This window comes from Micromys minutus, assembly GCF_963924665.1.
Source record: "Micromys minutus genome assembly, chromosome: 1".
Lineage (NCBI taxonomy): Eukaryota > Metazoa > Chordata > Mammalia > Rodentia > Muridae > Micromys > Micromys minutus.
The window spans coordinates 228852574-228870733 of record NC_137969.1 but is presented as its reverse complement, the minus strand read 5'-3'; the positions used below and the strand labels follow the sequence as shown (position 1 = coordinate 228870733).

The 18160-nt window shown below is 47.5% G+C and overlaps 1 protein-coding gene across 1 annotated transcript in view; it reads left to right on the top strand.

The window, feature by feature from the left end:
- The window catches only part of LTBP2 (latent transforming growth factor beta binding protein 2), an 89637-nt gene that overhangs the window by 31928 nt on the left and 39549 nt on the right, over positions 1-18160 (top strand). The window contains exons 4-8 of the mRNA XM_080928537.1: positions 10165-10340; positions 11554-11724; positions 12137-12343; positions 12958-13244; positions 13828-13930. Coding sequence (XP_080784663.1) covers positions 10165-10340; positions 11554-11724; positions 12137-12343; positions 12958-13244; positions 13828-13930 — 944 coding nt within the window. The remainder of the gene's footprint in view (positions 1-10164; positions 10341-11553; positions 11725-12136; positions 12344-12957; positions 13245-13827; positions 13931-18160) is intronic.

Below are 18160 nucleotides of genomic sequence, written 5' to 3'. Positions count from 1 at the left end.
GACTATAGCCAAAGCCTTCTATGTGTCCTCTAGCCCTCCCCTCTCTCCTCCTACTTCTAGTACCTCCAAACTAATGTCCCACCTGGGCCTCCTTACCTTTGCTGGGTGCTGATCACTTGGCACCCCTTCTGGTTATCTAAGAGGGAAAAGATGGTAGCGGCCATCCTTGGGACCCAGTACCCAACTCGTGACAGGCATGCATGACTGCTTCTTTAACAAAAATTATTTGATGTGTGTGTGTGTGTGTGTGTGTGTGTGTGTGTGTGTGTGTACACATGTATGCAGGTTCCCAAGGAGGCCAGAGACATGTGTGGGATTCCCTGGAGCTAGTTACATGTGGCTGTGAGTTGCCTGACATACATATTAGGAGAGAGCTCTAGTCTTCTGGCAAAGCAGCTTGAGCTCCGACTACTGAGCATCTCTCCAGCCCCATAATGCTTCCTGCATAACGCTTTATGCTTCCTGGATGCATAAAGGGAGTTGTAAGAGGTCCCCGGGAATATGGATGCAAACCTGTTCTTCGTCTCTCAAAGCGTCAGTATCCTCATCTGTAAAATGGAAATGATCAGCAAGGGAGAAGGGCTGTAGGACAAAGTCAGCCTGGCTTAGTAACCTGGCCTCTGTGTATCGTGAGTTCTGCAACTTTCCGCAGGGTCTAAACCCTTCGTACGTTCTGGTTTGTTTGTTTTCAATTATAAAATGGGGGTTGTGTGTATAAACTGGGGACCAGGTAATAGAGAGGCCCACATGAGAAGATGCATATGGTGTGTATCACTGGCCCTGCACTGAGTACAGTGTTCATTAAATGCTTATACCAGGTGACCCGGGTTCTCACTTCCTACTCCCTGCCCCTCCCACCTAAGCAGCCAGCGTTATTAATTTCCCAGGGGTTTCTTCTAAGGTTGCTTTATGAATATGCACAATGTGATCTGTATTTCCAGCATTTTTATAACTTTACCTGCCCTTTATACCAGGAGTCAGCAAACTTCTTCCATAAAAGACCACATGGTAAATATTTTCAGCTTCCTGTGACATATGGCTTCTGCAACTACTCACTGGACCGCCGAAGAGCAAAGCCAGCCATTGCCAGCAAGTGGCTGTGCTCCAGGAGGCTTTATTTATGGAAAGTTACATTTGAATTTTATATCATTTTCTCATGTCAAGAAACAGACTTTTAACTATTTTTCCAGCCGTTTAAAAATGTAAAGACCATTGTTCGGCCACAGCTTATACAAAACAGCCAGGAGGCTGGATTTGGGCTGTTGTGTTTCTACATTTCAATATGTCTTGGAGAGTGTTCCTTTCTGATACGAAAGAGCTGTGGACACCGGACTCTATCCTGTGGCCATCTCTAGTTTACTTAACTACTCCTCTACTGGAGGCCGCTCGGTCCATTTCTATATTTTGCTAATTCAAAACTGGGCTGCTCTAAAGAACCTCGTGTTTGCATCAGTTGGGATATGAACACGTGTTTTGGGAGAGAAGTGAAGAAGCAGTGAGAGGGAGGCAGAGTGGAATGGGAAGAACAGCCAACCAAGGACAGCGTCCCCAGGAGATCAAGCTGAGTTGACTGAGAATGGAATGTTCAAAACTGTCCTACCTTGAGAGATGGGGTCTACGGCCTCCAGTTTGGGGACATCAGCCTTGTAGTCATGGTGGTGAGGAGATCTCTCAGGTTGTTCTCATTGGCCAAATATAGGACCCAGGAAACCACGGGTTTAAGTGATTGGTAACCACCTTTGCACCAGCCCCCATTAGGGGCAGGAGAGCAGCAGCACCCTCAAAGCAGCTGTATCTGCAGACCAGTCTCCGAGGTGGGATAGCAGGCATGAAGCCTTCTGCACGGTGCAGAGTCAGCACCACCAGGTCGCTGAGCTCCGTCAGCTCAGCTCCTTGCCAGCAACAGCTGAGAATGACGATCTCTGGAGTCTCAACAGCACATATGTAACTAAACTTTGAGAATTTTGCTGATCTGGTGGGCGGCAGCACGCCGTTGCGGGGTCATTTTCCATTTGTACATCTTCTGCGCACAAAGGCTACGTACAAGCTTGGACTTCTTCCCCTCGGAGCTTTTCCTCTGATTCTTTTGTGGGTTTTCTTTCAGTGCTGTAGGCCTGCAATCATTAGATACCATGATTGACTCTCTTTGTCCGTGGCGAGATTCTCGATCGCTAGTCTGGCTTTTCATTCTTTTAAGGTGGTTTGGGCCAAGCAGAGGGTTTTGATCACAGTGTTGTTGGATTAAGGGATGAGTGGAGTTCCACACTTCACATGCTGCCTGCCACATGCTTGGCACTAAACGGCCATTGCTTCTTTCCCCTTGACCTCTCTGTTCAGAACCATACTCATTAAACATGTGGAACTCAAGGCAGGAACATGGGGCAGGGGCGGGGGTGGGGCTGTGGGGAAAGCTGCTTACTGGCTTGCTGTCTGTGGCTTGCTCAGTCAGCTGTCTTAGCCAGCCCAGGATCTCAGCCCAACCTTTACTCTAGAAAATACCTCACAGACTTGTCTACATTCCGGCTACCGGCCGTCTGAGGGAGGCATTTTCTCAGTTGAGCTGAGGTTTCCTCTTCCCAGAGTCTAGCTTGTGTGGCAGCACATACTTGATAATGTTTCGTTACTCAGCCCATCGTCGCTTTGCCCCATGGTCGCTGCCATTCTGTCTTTCTGGCTTCCATGTGTTTTGCGACCCCGCCCTCTCCATCCATTATGCCTCTTCCTTTCCTGGTCTTTCCATGTTTGTGACATAAGGATCTTGAAATCCCGTCTCCATCCCTCCTCTTGGCAAAAGTTCAAATGTCACTCTCTGACCCCAGAGACTTTCTGGAGTCTTTCCATGAGATAAGGCCATGTTTTTGCATCTGAACCCCTGTGACTTTGTTATCTTCAAAGTCCATTTTGCGTTATACACATTTTCATATACTTACCACACCTTTGCTGAGCTTTGATTGCTTTATATATAAATATATACATTTTATATATCATTATATAATATATATTATTACATATTAATATGCTATGTGTTATATATTAAGCATAATATAATTACAAGTATAATATATTATATAATAGACATAATATATAATATATTAATATAAATATAAATATATGAAATAATGGTAAAAATAAGTATATAGTTGCTTTTATATTTTAAAAAAATTATTTATCTTATGTTTATTGTATACTGTATACTGTAGCTGTCTTCAGACACACCAGAAGAGAGCATCAGATCTCATTACAGATGGTTGTGAGCCACCATGTGGTTGATGGGAATTGAACTCAGGATCTCTGGAAGAGCAGTCAGTGCTCCTAACCACTGAGCCCTATTTTGACCCCCCTGACACCCTCTTCTGACCTCTCTAGGCACCAGGCATAAATTTAATACACATTAAGAATTCTAATTAAAAAATACTAAAATGATTATTTAAACCCTACCATATCAATAACCATATTAAAAATAAATATTCTAAACATTCCTAATAAAGACACAGGTTAACAGATTAGATTTATAACAAAAGAATATCCAAGACCCAAATATATACTGTTGACAATAAATACACTTTAAGCTGGACCAGGTGATACAGGTCTGTAATCACCCTCAGGAGTCTGAGCAGTCAGTGCTCTTAACCGCTGAGCCATCTCTTGAGCCCCCTATGTATATAGTTTTATTAAAAGTAAATATACCACACAATGCATAATGTAGTGTTTAAGAACACACACATATGTAAAGGTTAAAAGCACAGTTACATGCACACAGGTAGTCTCATGCCCACTGTTTACAGATCCTTCCAGACCAGCAGGGAGGAGAATTTTTTTGACACAGGGTTTTACTATGTAGCCTTGGCTAGCCGCAGTGGGATTAAAGGTGTGCATTCTCATGCCCAGTGAGAGGTTATTCTCACTGGAAGTATAAAACCCATGTTATTCCGCACTTACCGCCCTTGTTCTAAAGAAGAAAGGATAGGGCAGAGCTCTGTGCTGGATACACAGCATGAGCATCCATGGCTGTTCTGTGTGCCGCTTGCTGATGTTTACATATTTTCTTTTAGTAAAGACTCTTTTCAAATGAAGCCATCCCTGGAAGCCCAAAGTGTGTGTGTGTGTGTGTGTGTGTGTGTGCCCATGCATATAAACTGAATGGAACTGAGCCTCCGGAGGACAGCGAATGTGGCTCCTAACCCATGTCTCCACATCCTGTTTGAAAGCCTTAGTGTAGGGGACAAGGGGTGGAGACACTCTGCACATTTAACTGAATGGCCACATTGTAAGTCAATAGCCCCAACCGATATGGGAACATTTTTCTCCCTAAGCTTATTGGAAAAGTCCAGTGGCTCCTCCTGGTACCGGAGGGTGACAGGCTTGTCCCACCCAGTGAAATGATAAAGTAAATCTATCCAAACGTTTCCTTTTGGAATAGAAGGTCTTTTATCTATGAAGTTCTGGTGGTAACGATCAGGACACAGTCATGTGTGTGTTAGCATCATATCAGTCCTTGTTAGTTGATACTTTGCCGTCGTTGTGGGACAGAAGCGACATATAGGACTTGTATTTTTGCTCACAGTTTCAAAGAATTCATCACAGTCACCAGTCTTCATGTTTCTGGGCCAATTACTAAGCAGAACATTATGGCAGCGGGGGCTTGTGTGCAGCTTCTTTATGGTAGACAGGAAACAGAGATAAGAGAGACAAGGGAAAGAAGCCACGGCAAGATATAGATCTTGGGGAAATCGGGGTTATTTCCCCTAGGTGGCCCCCTGCCCCCACCTTTCACCCCTCCAAGAATGCTCACATTAGGAGCCCATGGTTATTAGGTAGGAGCTCTCAGCATCTAGTCACCTCTGGGACCCCCTCATAGATGCACCCAGAGACATGTCTCTTTGAGTCTCTGGGTGTGTTTAATCCAATCAGATGGACAATAAATATTAAACATCATTCAGGCTAGAGGGAGATTGCCCTGAAGCTAAGCACACTGTTTCCATTGCTAGAAAGAGAAACATGACCATGGCAACTCTTATAAAGGCAAACATTTAATTGGGGCTGGCTCACAGTTTCAGAGGTTCGGTCCATTATCATCATGGCGGGAAACATGGCAGCTGCAGGCAGACATGGTGCTGGAGAAGGAGCTGAGAGTTCTACAGCTTGATCTGAGAACAGCCAGAAGGAGACTGTCTCCTGCTGGCAGCCAGGAGGAGGTCTCTCTTCTGCACTGGGCAGAGCCTGAGCAATAGGTGTCCTCAAAGCCTGCCTATACAGTGGCACGCTTCCTCCAACAAGGCCACACCTCCTAATAGTGCCACTTCCCATAGGCCAAGTATATTCAAACCACCAAAACACCACTTGTGCAGAAGACCTGCATTTGATTCCCAGAACATACATTTAGGTGGCTCATAGCCACCTATAACTCCTGTTCCAGATGATCCAATGCTCCTGGCCTTTGCAGACAGACATAACTCACACAGGCTCACATGCATACACTAAAACAAAAGATAAAAAAAAAATAGTCACCATACCACTCAAATAGAAAGCTGGAGACTTCATGTGGGTCCCCCAGGTTCATTTGAACGTTGGCTGATCCATGAAACCATGAAGTCTAGAGAGAGTTGTTCTGGTTCATTGTGGTACCGTTACTATCACCTTCTCACTGAGGTTCTGCTTGCCTTGGTAGGCACCATTCAGTGGTCCTTGAAGGCGGCACTGGATCAAACATGGCACAGGCCTTATCTTAAAGTCTCATAGCCAGAGACCAAGGCAACACACACAACGATACTCACGCTGTGGTTCGTTTAAGGACAAGCACATTTAGCAAGGTTGGATGGTTGCCACAACTCCCAGCTCCCAGACTCCTCTCTGCCCAGGTGCCTGTGGTCATGGAAGCCCCAGCCACGAGACCACAGGTGAGCCAAGAGGCTGCCGCCCTCCCCCGTCTGCTCTCCCGCAGTCTGAGGGCTCTAGGGAACAGGAGGGCAGAGTAGTGTATGCCTGTGTTCTCATTGCTGAGCTAGGGCTTCGTTACTTACTTTGCTGTAAGCCTCTCAGTAAGTAGGCCTTTTGGGTTTTTGTCATTTAACACTCTCTGTCTCATCAGTAGATGACAATGAATTAGGTTCAGGAGAGGGCCTCTGAATCTTAAAAAGCAATGTGTTACATCAGGTTGGATCCTTCGCCCTTTGTGTATAAGGATGCTTGGGCAGCATACTTTTTTTTTCCCTTCTTCCTTTTAGATGGAGAAGACTTTGTAGTGACTTTGTCATATTTTCTCCTTGGGTTGTTGGGTATGGGGTCATGTGGAGATGCTATTTAATCCAAATTGTAGCAAACCGTGTTCTGTCCCTTTCTTTGCGCATTTTGAAAATCCTGACATACTTGTCTTGTGAGCACTCACTTGTGTTAATAAAGTAATTAGTAAAATAATCTATTCTTCCAGGCCTCTCAACTGCTCAGTGAAGTAGATATTCCTGACCCTGTCTTGCGGATAAAGTGGCTCAGAGGGAGTAAGGAATGCCTGGAGGCCACACTGCTGGGAAGATGCTAAATTAGTTTCCTTCTGTTTCAAACCCCTTCCTTTTTCCTCTGAGCAGCCAGGTCCTCTACACCTAGGGGAGGCAGGTTTGGCTGCCCAGTGTTCTTCTCTGAGAAGTAATTCAATTGGCCCTGAAGATGTTTGAAGGTTGTAATGACACACCGGCTTCCACACAACTCTCTTGGGCAGTCTCTTGGAAGCATCAGAAGGAGTCTGCTTTCAATGGATGGGATTATGCTAGACTCCCCCTGACAGGAGGGGGTGCTGAGGTTTCCTCAATTCTAGATCATCATCACTCTTAGAACTTCCGCATGACTAACAGGACTTCTACTCTTACTCCCAAACTTGGAAAATAGGGAGAGGATTTGTAGCCCATGGTTCTAGAAGGAGCTGCATTGAGATTTCCAGGAGCGAAGGCTTGTGCTATAGGGACTGGGGCAGGTCCTGGGGTAGATGAGATAACCAGGCTCTGACATTGTCTAAATCTAGATTTAGTCAACAGACCGTTTGTGGCTTGAGGACATGGAGCCAACTGCTCTGGAGTAGGAGGGGGCAAGGGTCCCAGACCATATCCTGTCAGGGCAGAGATGCCAACGGGGAGGAAAGGGGTAAGACCAAGTGCAAAGCATGCCTGAGGCCTGAGCAGAGGCTCCCGGGCTGACTCCCACTGGGGTCTGGACTGACCAGAATGCAGGCTTTGGAGTCGGGGTGGTCTATCTGGAATCCCAGTGTGTTGCTTTAGCTATTGTATAATGTTGGGTGAGTCTGCAGCCCCTTTTAACTTCTGTGTTCACATGTCCTCACACCCATCATAGTCCAGATGTTGTTGTGTATACAGTGGCTCATACCACTGTCAGAACACTAGGGTATTTACAATAGAGGCAGTCTAATAACAAACATGTAGAAGATCTGTTCGAGTTTATGAGATAAACAATTCAAATAGTTGTCAAAGGACAAGCCATAAATATAGTCATGAACAAAATTCCAACCTCAAGTATTTTTAAGAAGTGAGGATTGGAGAAATGGCTAAGTTGTTAAGGGCACATACTGTTTTTTACAGAGGACCCAAGTTCTGTTCCCAGCACCTACAGGCAGCTCACAATCGCCTATAACCTCAGCTCCAGGGGTTACGATGCCTCTAGTCTCAGCAGGCAACTGTATTAACATGGACATACCCAAATATAGCCACACACATATACATGCAAAAATTATCTTTTTTGAAAGTTTAGAGAGGAAAGAAAAGCAACATTGAGGCTTTATTATGCTTGTTCAATTAACATATCACAAAATCTAGCAATAAGGCTCAGGGTTACAAGGAGTGCATGCCTGTAATCCCAGCTCTTAAAAGAAAAAGTAGAATTATGGGGCTAGCCTGAGCTACATATCAGACTCTCAATCATGATGATGTGACAATAATTATGATTATAAGCTACACTAATGAGCATGTGCTCTGTGTGGTATATTTTTGCAATTTATTAAGTTTGAAACCCACTTTAAATTTTTTAAAGATTTATTTATTTATGTAAATGAGCACTCTGTTTGCATGTACACCTGCAGGACAGAAGACAGCATCGGCCATAAGAAGGCATCAAATCCCATCACAGATGGCTGTGAGCCACCATGTGGGTGCTGGGAATTGAACTCAGGTCCTCTGGAAGAGCAGCCAGTGCTTTACTTATTTATTTATTTACATCCCAAACGCTGTCCCCTTCCCGGTTCCCCCTCACAGACTTCCTCCTTCCATCCCCCTTCTGTTCTCTGAGAGGATGGGGCCCCTTGAGTCCCCCCCCCACACCCTGCAGCCAATGCTCTTAAGCACTGAGCCACCTCTCTTAAATTTTAACTAATAAAAAAAACATAAAATTGTATATACAAATGGGGTTCCATGTAATGTTTGATAAATGTACACATTGTGACACTTAAATGTTTTGATGTGACCTCTTCAGAAAACAGTGCCCCGGAATATATTAAAGCTGAAGATGTTTGCAGTCTTTGATATAGTCTTGCTAGCCCGAGGAACTGAGTTAATCCTAATGTCATAGCTGTTTGCAAAGTGTTTATTATTAAAAAGCTTTTCAAACATATGAAGTTCCTGTTAAGAACTTTCAGGGCTGGGGAAATGGTTCACTTGCTGAAATGCTTTACTACACAAGCAAGAGAAGCTGAGTTCAGTCCCAAGCATCATGTTAAGTAATCATGCTACCACAACTGGTAAGCTCTAGGTTCAGCAAGAGAACCCATCTCAAAAAATAAGATGGAGAATAGGTGAGAAAGACACCCAGTGTCAAGCTCTGAACTCCACAGACATTTGCACACATGTGCACAGGCAGCTGCACACAACTGTGCACACCCGTAAGCACACATAAAGTATCAAACATATAGAACAAAACAATGAGTCCCTGTAAGGAATAGTTAATTTTTGTTTTACAGTTAATTATCTATTTTAGTGGGGGTGTGGCATGCTTGTGGTGGTCAGAGGACAAGACAGGTGTCTGTTCTCTTCTTCCGCCGGTGTGTTCCAGGGATCAAACTTAGGTGGCCAGGCTTGATGACGAGAGCCTCTACCCACTGAGCCATCTCCTTGGCCCTAAAGGAATATTTGAACAGTTGAAATTATATCACACATGTGAGACTTTCCACGGTGAAAATCAATAATCTAAAAATGCAGTAGGAGCCTGTCTCTGAGCTGTGACTCAACTCAACTGCCTCAGGACAGGGGAAATGTCAGATCAGGGGGAAGTGTGAATTTATATAGAGTAGGGTGTAATTTTTTAAGTAAAAAATTTTAAATTGCATCTATAGCTGATAATAATCTTATAAAGTCATATATGTGAACAAAGATTGAAAGAAGACAGAAGTGTTTGCTGTGTTGGGAATGAAAGATGATGAATTCATTTTTCTCTTTGGATATGTTCTTGTATTATTATGGTTTTTGGTTCTCCTATTATTTTATGTTAATTAATCGGGAGATAGAATCTAGGCTCTGCCCCTGAGTAATCTATGAATATCTATTGTTCAGTTCCACATAGTAATTTACATAAAGGATTATATGGAGAAGTGGCAGGGCAAGGTGTAATAAGGCATGTCTGTAATCCCAGCACTGGGGGAGCTGAGGCAGGAGGACAGCGAACTTGAGGCCAGCCTGGGCCAAGCTTCAAAATAAAATGTTTTAAGTAAGGCTAGGGCTGTAGTAGCGCTAAAGTCCTTGTTAGCACTGTAGCATGCGCATGTTCCTGGGATTTATCCCCAGCACTCGTGGATAAAAATAGCAGGGTTCTGGCACACACCATGGTTTTAGTGCTGGGCTGGCTTGGAAGTGGACTCTCAACGACTCCTAGAATGTCAGGGCTACCCAGGACAGTCTGATGCTGCTTCATGGTGCAGTCAAAGGTCCTGAGGCTCAGAGAGGTTGGCTCTTCTAAATACTCCAATAGGACTAAGTCCTCTTCCATAAAAGACTGGCCACTCTTGGTCCTTTCATCTGGGTACTTACACATCCAGGAGTCAGCCACGTATGGGGTGGCATCTTAATGGAGAGTGTTCTTCCCGAGCAAGTGCTGGATTGAGTGCAGCCAGATGGCAGAGGGCAGAGAGATGCTGTTCCTGGGATGTAAACTCCAGGGCCATGGTTGTCTCCACAGGACTCTCAGCCAGGCCCGCCCCCTGCAGCAGCACGCAGGGCTGTCCAGGACTGTTCGTCGTTATCCAGGTGCCAATGGCCAGCTGATATCCAACGCTTTGCCTTCAGGACCAGGACTTGAGCTGAGGGACAGCAGCCAACAGGCAGCACACGTGAACCACCTCTCACCCCACTGGGGTAAGGCTGCTCTGCCTCTGGACCTGGGAGAGCCGAGCATCTAAGCCCCGCCTTTGCCCGGCCCTTCACCCTGTCCTTCACCTTTTCAGCCAACCTACGACCAGTGTTTGTGCACTCGCTTTGTGCCAAGTGCCAGGGTTCCAAACTAATCCATTTGGACGTGGCTCCTATTGAGACCCTCGGACTATTGTTTGCCATCTCCTGCTCTGTCATCTCCGAGGGCCTTTACTTCCTTCATATCCAGCTGGGAGTTGGGGGGTGTTCTCAATTCTTTGCCGCACACACTTCCACATTATGCTTTCTGCAAATTCCGATAGGAAACCCCCGGCATTTCTGGACACACACGGCCATGCACGCTGTCATTGCCTACAGCCTTCACTTCCTCCTTGATGTTTTGCTGGGCTTCCCCACAGCCTGCTAAATGAAGCTGGAAACTAGATCCCCCAGCCCTGATTTTAGCCATTCCTCATACCTTATCCCCCACGTTCCCCTCCCACCCCTATTTCCCCTAGGAAACTCCCTTCTGCCAGCTGGAACTATGTTCCACTCCCTGCCCTTGTGCTCAGAGCCTGGCTTTGCACTTTTGGCTGTGTAATGATACGTCCTGGATATCTCTCCACCTCGGGCCAACTGTGAAATGAAATATCCGGTTGGATACATGAGAATTGCCAGTATAGTTTTGAATGGCTCTTCTTGCAGCCGTACATGTCCGTGTACACAAAGCATGAAGGGGCACATCTGGGTGCTTCTGGAGATTGTTGCTCTACCTTGACCACAGACCTGGTGTCTTAGGGTTTTACTGCTGTAAACAGACACCATGTCCAAGGCAAGTCTTATAAAGGACAACATATATTTGGGGGCTGGCTTACAGGTTCAGAGGGTCAGTCCATTGTCATCAAGATGGGAATATGGCAGCATCTAGGCAGGCATGGTGCAGGAGGAGCTAAGAGTTCTTTCTTTATCTGAAGCCTTCAAGTGGAAGACTGGCTTCCAGGCAGCTAGGGTGAAGGTCTTAAGCCCACGCCCATAATGATACGCCTACTCCAACAAGGCCACACCTTCCAATAGTGCCACTCCCTGAGCTAAGCATATACAAACCATCACACCTGGTGTCCAGGTCTTGGAAGATCCTGTAGGGTGTACCCCTCATCCTAAGGGTCTGGAGATCAGGTTATGTGTGGTTCTGTTCAGGACCCAGGTCCTCTCTCTGCAGGGCTGAACCTCACTGAGAAAATTAAGAAGATCAAGGTCGTCTTCACTCCCACCATCTGCAAGCAGACCTGTGCCCGGGGACGCTGTGCCAACAGCTGTGAGAAAGGCGACACCACCACCCTGTACAGTCAGGGTGGCCACGGACATGACCCCAAGTCTGGCTTCCGTATCTGTGAGTTCCCTTTCCACAGATGGTCTTTGGGTGGTGGTGGTGGTGGTGGTGATGGTAGTACTATGTTTATATCACAGCACGGGGTAAATAAAGTCTTGTTCCATCTCTGTCCCCAGCTTGGCTGTATGGTTCCAAGCAAGTCACACAACCTCTCTGAGTCTAAGTTAGATAGAAAGAACCATGACTCTACTTGTATTCTAGGTCCTTGTGGTGGGCCTGAGAGACAGGGTTTTTCTGCTTGCCTTTACAATAGGACTTCAAAGAAGCATTTCTAGGGGGGTGCTACAATCCAATCCCCCTCAAATCTACCCAAATTGGCACCCTCCAATCCCCCCAAATTTAGGGTACCACTCCCCTACTTGCCTGTCACCAGTTGGAGATCAGCTGCCAATCACCTTGAGTGTTGTTGTAGATTTCTGCCAAATCCCCTGCCTGAATGGGGGCCGCTGCATTGGCCGGGATGAGTGCTGGTGTCCAGCCAACTCTACAGGGAAGTTCTGCCATCTGCCTGTCCCACAGCCAGACAGGGAGCCTCCAGGGCGAGGCTCCCAGCACAGAGCTCTGCTGGAAGGGCCCTTGAAGCAATCCACCTTCACGCTGCCTCTCTCCAACCAGCTAGGTGAGTGCTGCCCCAGCAATCAGGGAAGCCAGCCCGCGAGGTGCACCAGGTAGGGTGTGTGCTGTCACCATTGCTGTGCTGGTTGGGGACAGGTCTCCCCACATTTCTGCCTCCCGTTCTGTTGGAGTTCCTCCAAACTGTGCCAGGGAAGACAGAACAGCTAATGGAGCCTTCCCCATTTCCCCAGCCTCAGGTAGCAGTAAAACTCAGCATACACTTCATTCTCTTGTCTTCTGTAAGGCAAATCAAAGATTCAAGCCCACAGGATTCTATAGGAGTTGGGCTGGGACCTATGAATGTGAGGTGGGGTGACCCTAAGGTCATGGGTTGCACTCGGGGCTGTACAAGGCCACAGAGGAGGTGGGATCAGGAACAACTGTGCAGCTTTTGATTCTAAGCTTCCATGAGGGGAGGAGTTACCACTTCCTCCTGTCCTGGGGTTGGGGGTGGGGCACTGTTCTGGTTAGGAATAGCAGGCAAAAAAATAGAAATGGGCTTTGGGAGAAGCACCCAGTCTGCAGCCTACCTGATTACGGTGGTGGGCACTCTTCATAGGGCAGAAAAGAGAGGTTAGGAGCCTGTTTCTCAGCTCTGATCCCAATTCTTCCACCCAGCCTCTGTGAACCCCTCGCTGGTGAAAGTGCAAATTCACCACCCACCTGAGGCCTCTGTGCAGATCCACCAGGTGGCCCGGGTCCGGGGTGAGGTGGACCCTGTGCTAGAGGACAACAGTGTGGAGACCAGAAGACCCTCTCATCGTCTCCCTGGCAGCCCAGGCCACAGCCACTGGGCCAGCAACAGCATACCTGCTCGGGCTGGAGAGGCCCCTCGGCCACCACAAGTGCTACCCAGGCATTATGGGCTTCTGGGCCAGTGTTACCTGAGCTCTGTGAATGGACAGGTGAGGAGGAAGTCCCTGCCTCAGCCCTTCAGGAGCAGCTGTGGCAACTCAGTCTGCACTTCTCGCCTTCCTTGTCCTTGTGGAACGTGACTGCACGTTTCCTATATGGAAAAATCACAGCATAAAGGCACCTAATGGGCTGGGGCTGTAGTTTCGTTGGCAGAGTGCTTATCTCATGGGTAGGAGGCCCCCAGTTTGATCCCAGCACTACACAAGCCAGGCATGTAATCCCACCACTTAGGAGTCAGAGGCAGGAGGATCAGAAACCCAAGGTAATCCTTGGCTACATAGTGCATTCAAGGCTAGCCTAAGCTACAGAGACCCTGTCTAAGACGGGGAGGGGAGCTGCATGTAGAGAGAGGCTGGGTCTCCTCCCTGAGCTGAGTGTAGTGTCTGTCAGTAAGAGCCAGTCACATAGAAGGGGACCAAGGAAGTCCCCTATTAGAAGGGCCATCACTAGTACCTGCAGACTAAGGAAGCCTGGAAGTTGGTCTCAGCAAAATATTAGCTGTCTGTGAGTTGAGCGTAGGACCCTTGGTGCATGGGCATCAGGTGTCACAGTTGTCTCTGGACTCTTTTCCAGTGTGCTAACCCCCTAGGGGAGCTGACTTCTCAGGAGGACTGCTGTGGCAGTGTGGGGACCTTCTGGGGGGTGACCTCCTGTGCTCCATGCCCACCCAGACCAGGTGAGTACTGGTTTCAAGATGGAGGGCTAGGGGGAAGTGCCCCATCTCCATCCCTCACCCCACCCAGGGTTCCCAAGACCTTGAAATATTTCCAGATGTACATCAAAGAGCCTCCCCAACAGCTTGGCCAGTTCAGCTTGTCTGCCCAGCTGCTGGGTCTCTGTTCAACCCGATAGTCTGTGTGGGGACCTCCTTTTTGTAGTATATTGTAGGAATTTTAGACTATGATGGACCCCTTCCAACTCCCACATATATCTGTGCTTAGGCCCCAGGACCTGGAATGTCTCCCTTCTTTCTCTGAGGTCCTTTGGCCACTTCCTCCTCCTCTTCTTCTCCCTACCCCCTACTGAGTTTCTGTCCTCAAATGCCCTCAACTTTGGGTTGAGAGACTCAGTTCCTTGTTCCCTTTGGATGGTTGGGTAAATTATTCATTCATTCATTCATTCATTCATTCATTCATTCATTCATCTACTCATTCAGTAGATATCGGCTGGATGCCTCTCATGTGCCAGGCACTGAGGATTCAGTCATCGAAAACCCATTCACACTGCTCCCAGAAGCCTTAGTCTGATGCCTGGGGGTGTGACCAGGCGCCTGTGTGTGAGTATGGCTTTCGCCTACTCAGCCTGTCTTTCCCCCCAGGCCTCCCTCATTCCTGGGCCTGAACCTGGCATGTTCTCTTGCTTGCCAGCAATCAGCCCTGTGAGCTGGTTTTGTGGGGGGCCTGGAGCAGAGCCCAAAGGCAAGGGGGTCAGGGCTGTGCCCAGCGTTGGACACGGCAGTGGCGCTGGGGACTGCGTTTTCCACACTAAAAACAAGTGGGATGGCCTTCCAAGCATCAAGGGGTGCCATTCAGCTCAAAGGCTTTAGGGTCCAGCCTCTGCTCTGCTTGCCTACCTCTCTCTGCCCTGGTCCCCTCTCCTGTGACGTCTGGCACTGAAAGGTAAGTGTCGGCCTCACAGAGTTGCTGTGGGAATTACATAGAACATGTTGTAGCTGATTCTCCATGTCTACAGTTCTGTAACTGCAGGTCTGACCAATCTCAGGGCAAAGATATTTGAAAGACAGGGCCAGAGAGATGGCTCAGCAGGTAAAGGCGTCTGCCCCTACACTGACAAGTGGAGTTCAATCCCTGGGTCCCACATGGCGGAAGAACTGACTTCACACACTACCCTGTGACCTCCACACGCCCACTTTCACACTCACATGCATACACACGCCTGCACACACACAAGAAAAAAAAAAAAGTATCTGAAGGACAATCCAAGTTCCCAAAAAAAAAAGCAAACCTCGAATTTGCTTCTGGCAGAGTCTGATGCTAAGCCCACACAAAACGAAAATCCTGCTATGTGGCCACATGATTTGATAGCCTCTTGCCATTCTGGGATCCTCGGCTGTCTACAGTAGCCAAGTGAGTCCTGTTTACACCTTGCTTAAAGGAGAGCTGTGTCTCTACTGAACATACACAAGGCTATTTTCTTGACACATTCCCTAAACAGTATATAATGCTAATTTGCGCATTCTTTACATAGCATTAAATATTAAAATCAATCTAGAAATGACTTAAACTACATGAGAGACTATGTATAGGATATGTACTACGCTGTTTTGTATAAGAGTATTGAACAGCTGCAAAATTTGGTATCTGTGAGAGTTTTGAAATCGATCTCCCATAGATAATGAAGGGAGGGGTGACTGTGTATTGAAGAAGAAGAAGAAGATGATGATGATGTCTTCTCAAGAGAGGAAAAGGGACCAATTGACCTTGGAAAGAAACAGATTGGTTTGCTTAGGGACAGTTTCCTCCTCAAGCCAGTTGTCAGAACTTCTGTATCCCATGTTTGGTTCAGCCAACAAGTGCAATTGCTGACTGAGCCACTTTGGGTGTGAAGGCCCTGAGTGAACCAAGTGAGGATGATGTATATGTGGTGCCTCCCCTCTCTAAGCTTAGCCTCAGAGGCTGTGGTTGGCTTTAGAGATAAAGAACTTAGCACAGCATCTGGAGTAGTTTGAGTATGTGGGACGGACAGTGCAGCCAGGCTAAGCACAGGTCCTGGGCTACCCTTACCCAAATTAGGGAATGGGATCCTTCCATGGGACCAGAGCCATCTTCATAAATATGCAAATTTATGGTGCCCAAGACATTCTTAGATGTGGTGCTTTTCTGCTGCGTATAACTTGCCTGTCTGAACACGGAGGGGTAGGGGCTGTGGCTGAAGCTGGTGAAGCAGGAACAGCTTCATGGAGGAGGTATCATAGGATAATATATGAAGAATTCTAGAAGGAGCCTCTCCAGAATCCTGCCTCCATCACAGCTGAGGTGAGTCTGCAAACCCTAGGTATCTGAGGTTTAGCTGTGATACATGACCTTGAACCCTTGACATGCAGATCCCTGATGGGGACACAGGAAACCTAGGGCTGTGTGGGTTCTTGAGGTCAGTTCCTGTTCTTCAGCTAGACAGTGAAGCTAATGAAGGAGACCTGTCAGGTGATGTTAGTGGGAAGGAAAATATAGAGCACCTTAAATTATTCATTTAAAAAATTTAAACTTTTAATTTATTTAGTGTGTGTGTGTGTGTGTGTGTGTGTGTGTGTAGGTCAGAGGATAACTTACAGGAGCTGGTTCTCTGCTTCCACAGTGTGAACTGCAGAGACTGAACACAGGTCACTGGGCTTGGCAGCAAACATTTACTGCTGAGCCACTTCTCTGGACCCCATAGTCATCACTTCAATGTCCGATTTACTGGTTGTGGGACATAAGCAGGAGCGCAGGATCCTGCTTGTTCAGGATGCAGAGATGCAGGCTGTGGGGATTGCTGTGGTTACTGAAGGCGCCTTAGCCTGTCCCTCTTAGCAGGGACGGGTGTGCGCAGTGACCGTGGAACCACTTCTGAAGGATGTCCTCACTTGGAAGGTGGGAATGGATGAGAAGGCCCACACTTCATGGTGTGGGCTGTGTACCAGTCTTATGAGCTTATCACACAAGTTGACCAAGGACCACAATCCCAATGGAGCTGGCCAGCTCTGACCAGGCAGGGCCTGGATCTCACCCACAGTGGGCATGGGACAAGCTCTCTGGATCCGTTGCATTCCGTGTAAATGGCGGTGCTTGGTGTATGTTTTGGTGCAGAGCACAGAATGAACCTCTCCATGTGCACACTTAAAACTCAGCTCTTTCCCTCCATCTCTGTGGTGCCCCCACCTTGTACTTTTGGGTACAGACCCCGGGACCCCGGGATGGCAAACATTCCAGCGTGCTGAGCAAGAACTAACAAAGACCGGGGCAACGTAAACATTTCAAACACACAAAAGTGTAGCTGGGCACTGTACGGCGAAGGGGCAAGACGTTGGGGAGCCTTGTTTGTGCTGACAGTTTGCCAGGACATCTACCTCAGTGCCTTACCCCAGGGCTGGCAGGGGTGTTTCTCTAAGTGGGCATGACAAATGAGCTACTGGGTAAGCACTGAAGAACAAAAGAAGCTGCTGGATGAGTTTGGGGGCTGCTTGGCAAGAAAAGCAGAACTTCTGGATTCTAGAACATTCTCAGCCTTAATGGCTTTGCTTTTATTCCTCCTCTGATAAAAATGGGACCATGTCTCCTGTGCAAAACTTTGTCTTCCCCAGCAGAGTCAAGTCACGATGGGAGCAAGAGAATGGACAGCCTAGGACCATGGCTTCATAGCTTCCCCCATGTATGGTCAAACTGGTCTTTCAAGGTTTTGAGTCTGACTGTTGAATTTAGTCATTAGAATGCCACTGTTTCTAATAACGAAAGGGCCGCCTTGAAGGTTCAGCTCCAATGGCATGGATGATTCTCTTTCCTTCCAGAAAGATTTCAGAGCCCCAATCCTCAAGAAGATGGCTCCAAAAGTCATACTAGACCCACTGGGGCTCCCTCCTCTCCTCTCCCTCAGAATGAGGAATACAAGATGTCCCCCAGTGACCTCTGGGATTTAGCCCAATCCCTGCCTTTCTGACCCCTTGGGAATTAGTCAGTGTTCCAGCCCAGAGTCTCTTCAGTGTCCTGCCAGACTCTAGGAACACACCGCTCTCAAGAGCCACTTTGATTGAGGCCATATTTTTGAGTTTCCGTATAAGACAGACATCTGGGCTAACTGGAAAGTTGGCAGCTGCCTCATCAGGCTTGGCACTTGCTATGTCAACCCCAAGGCCCCATTGCTGGAACGGGTGGAGTTGGCACTTGGCTCCAGACCTGCAATGGTGGGTTCC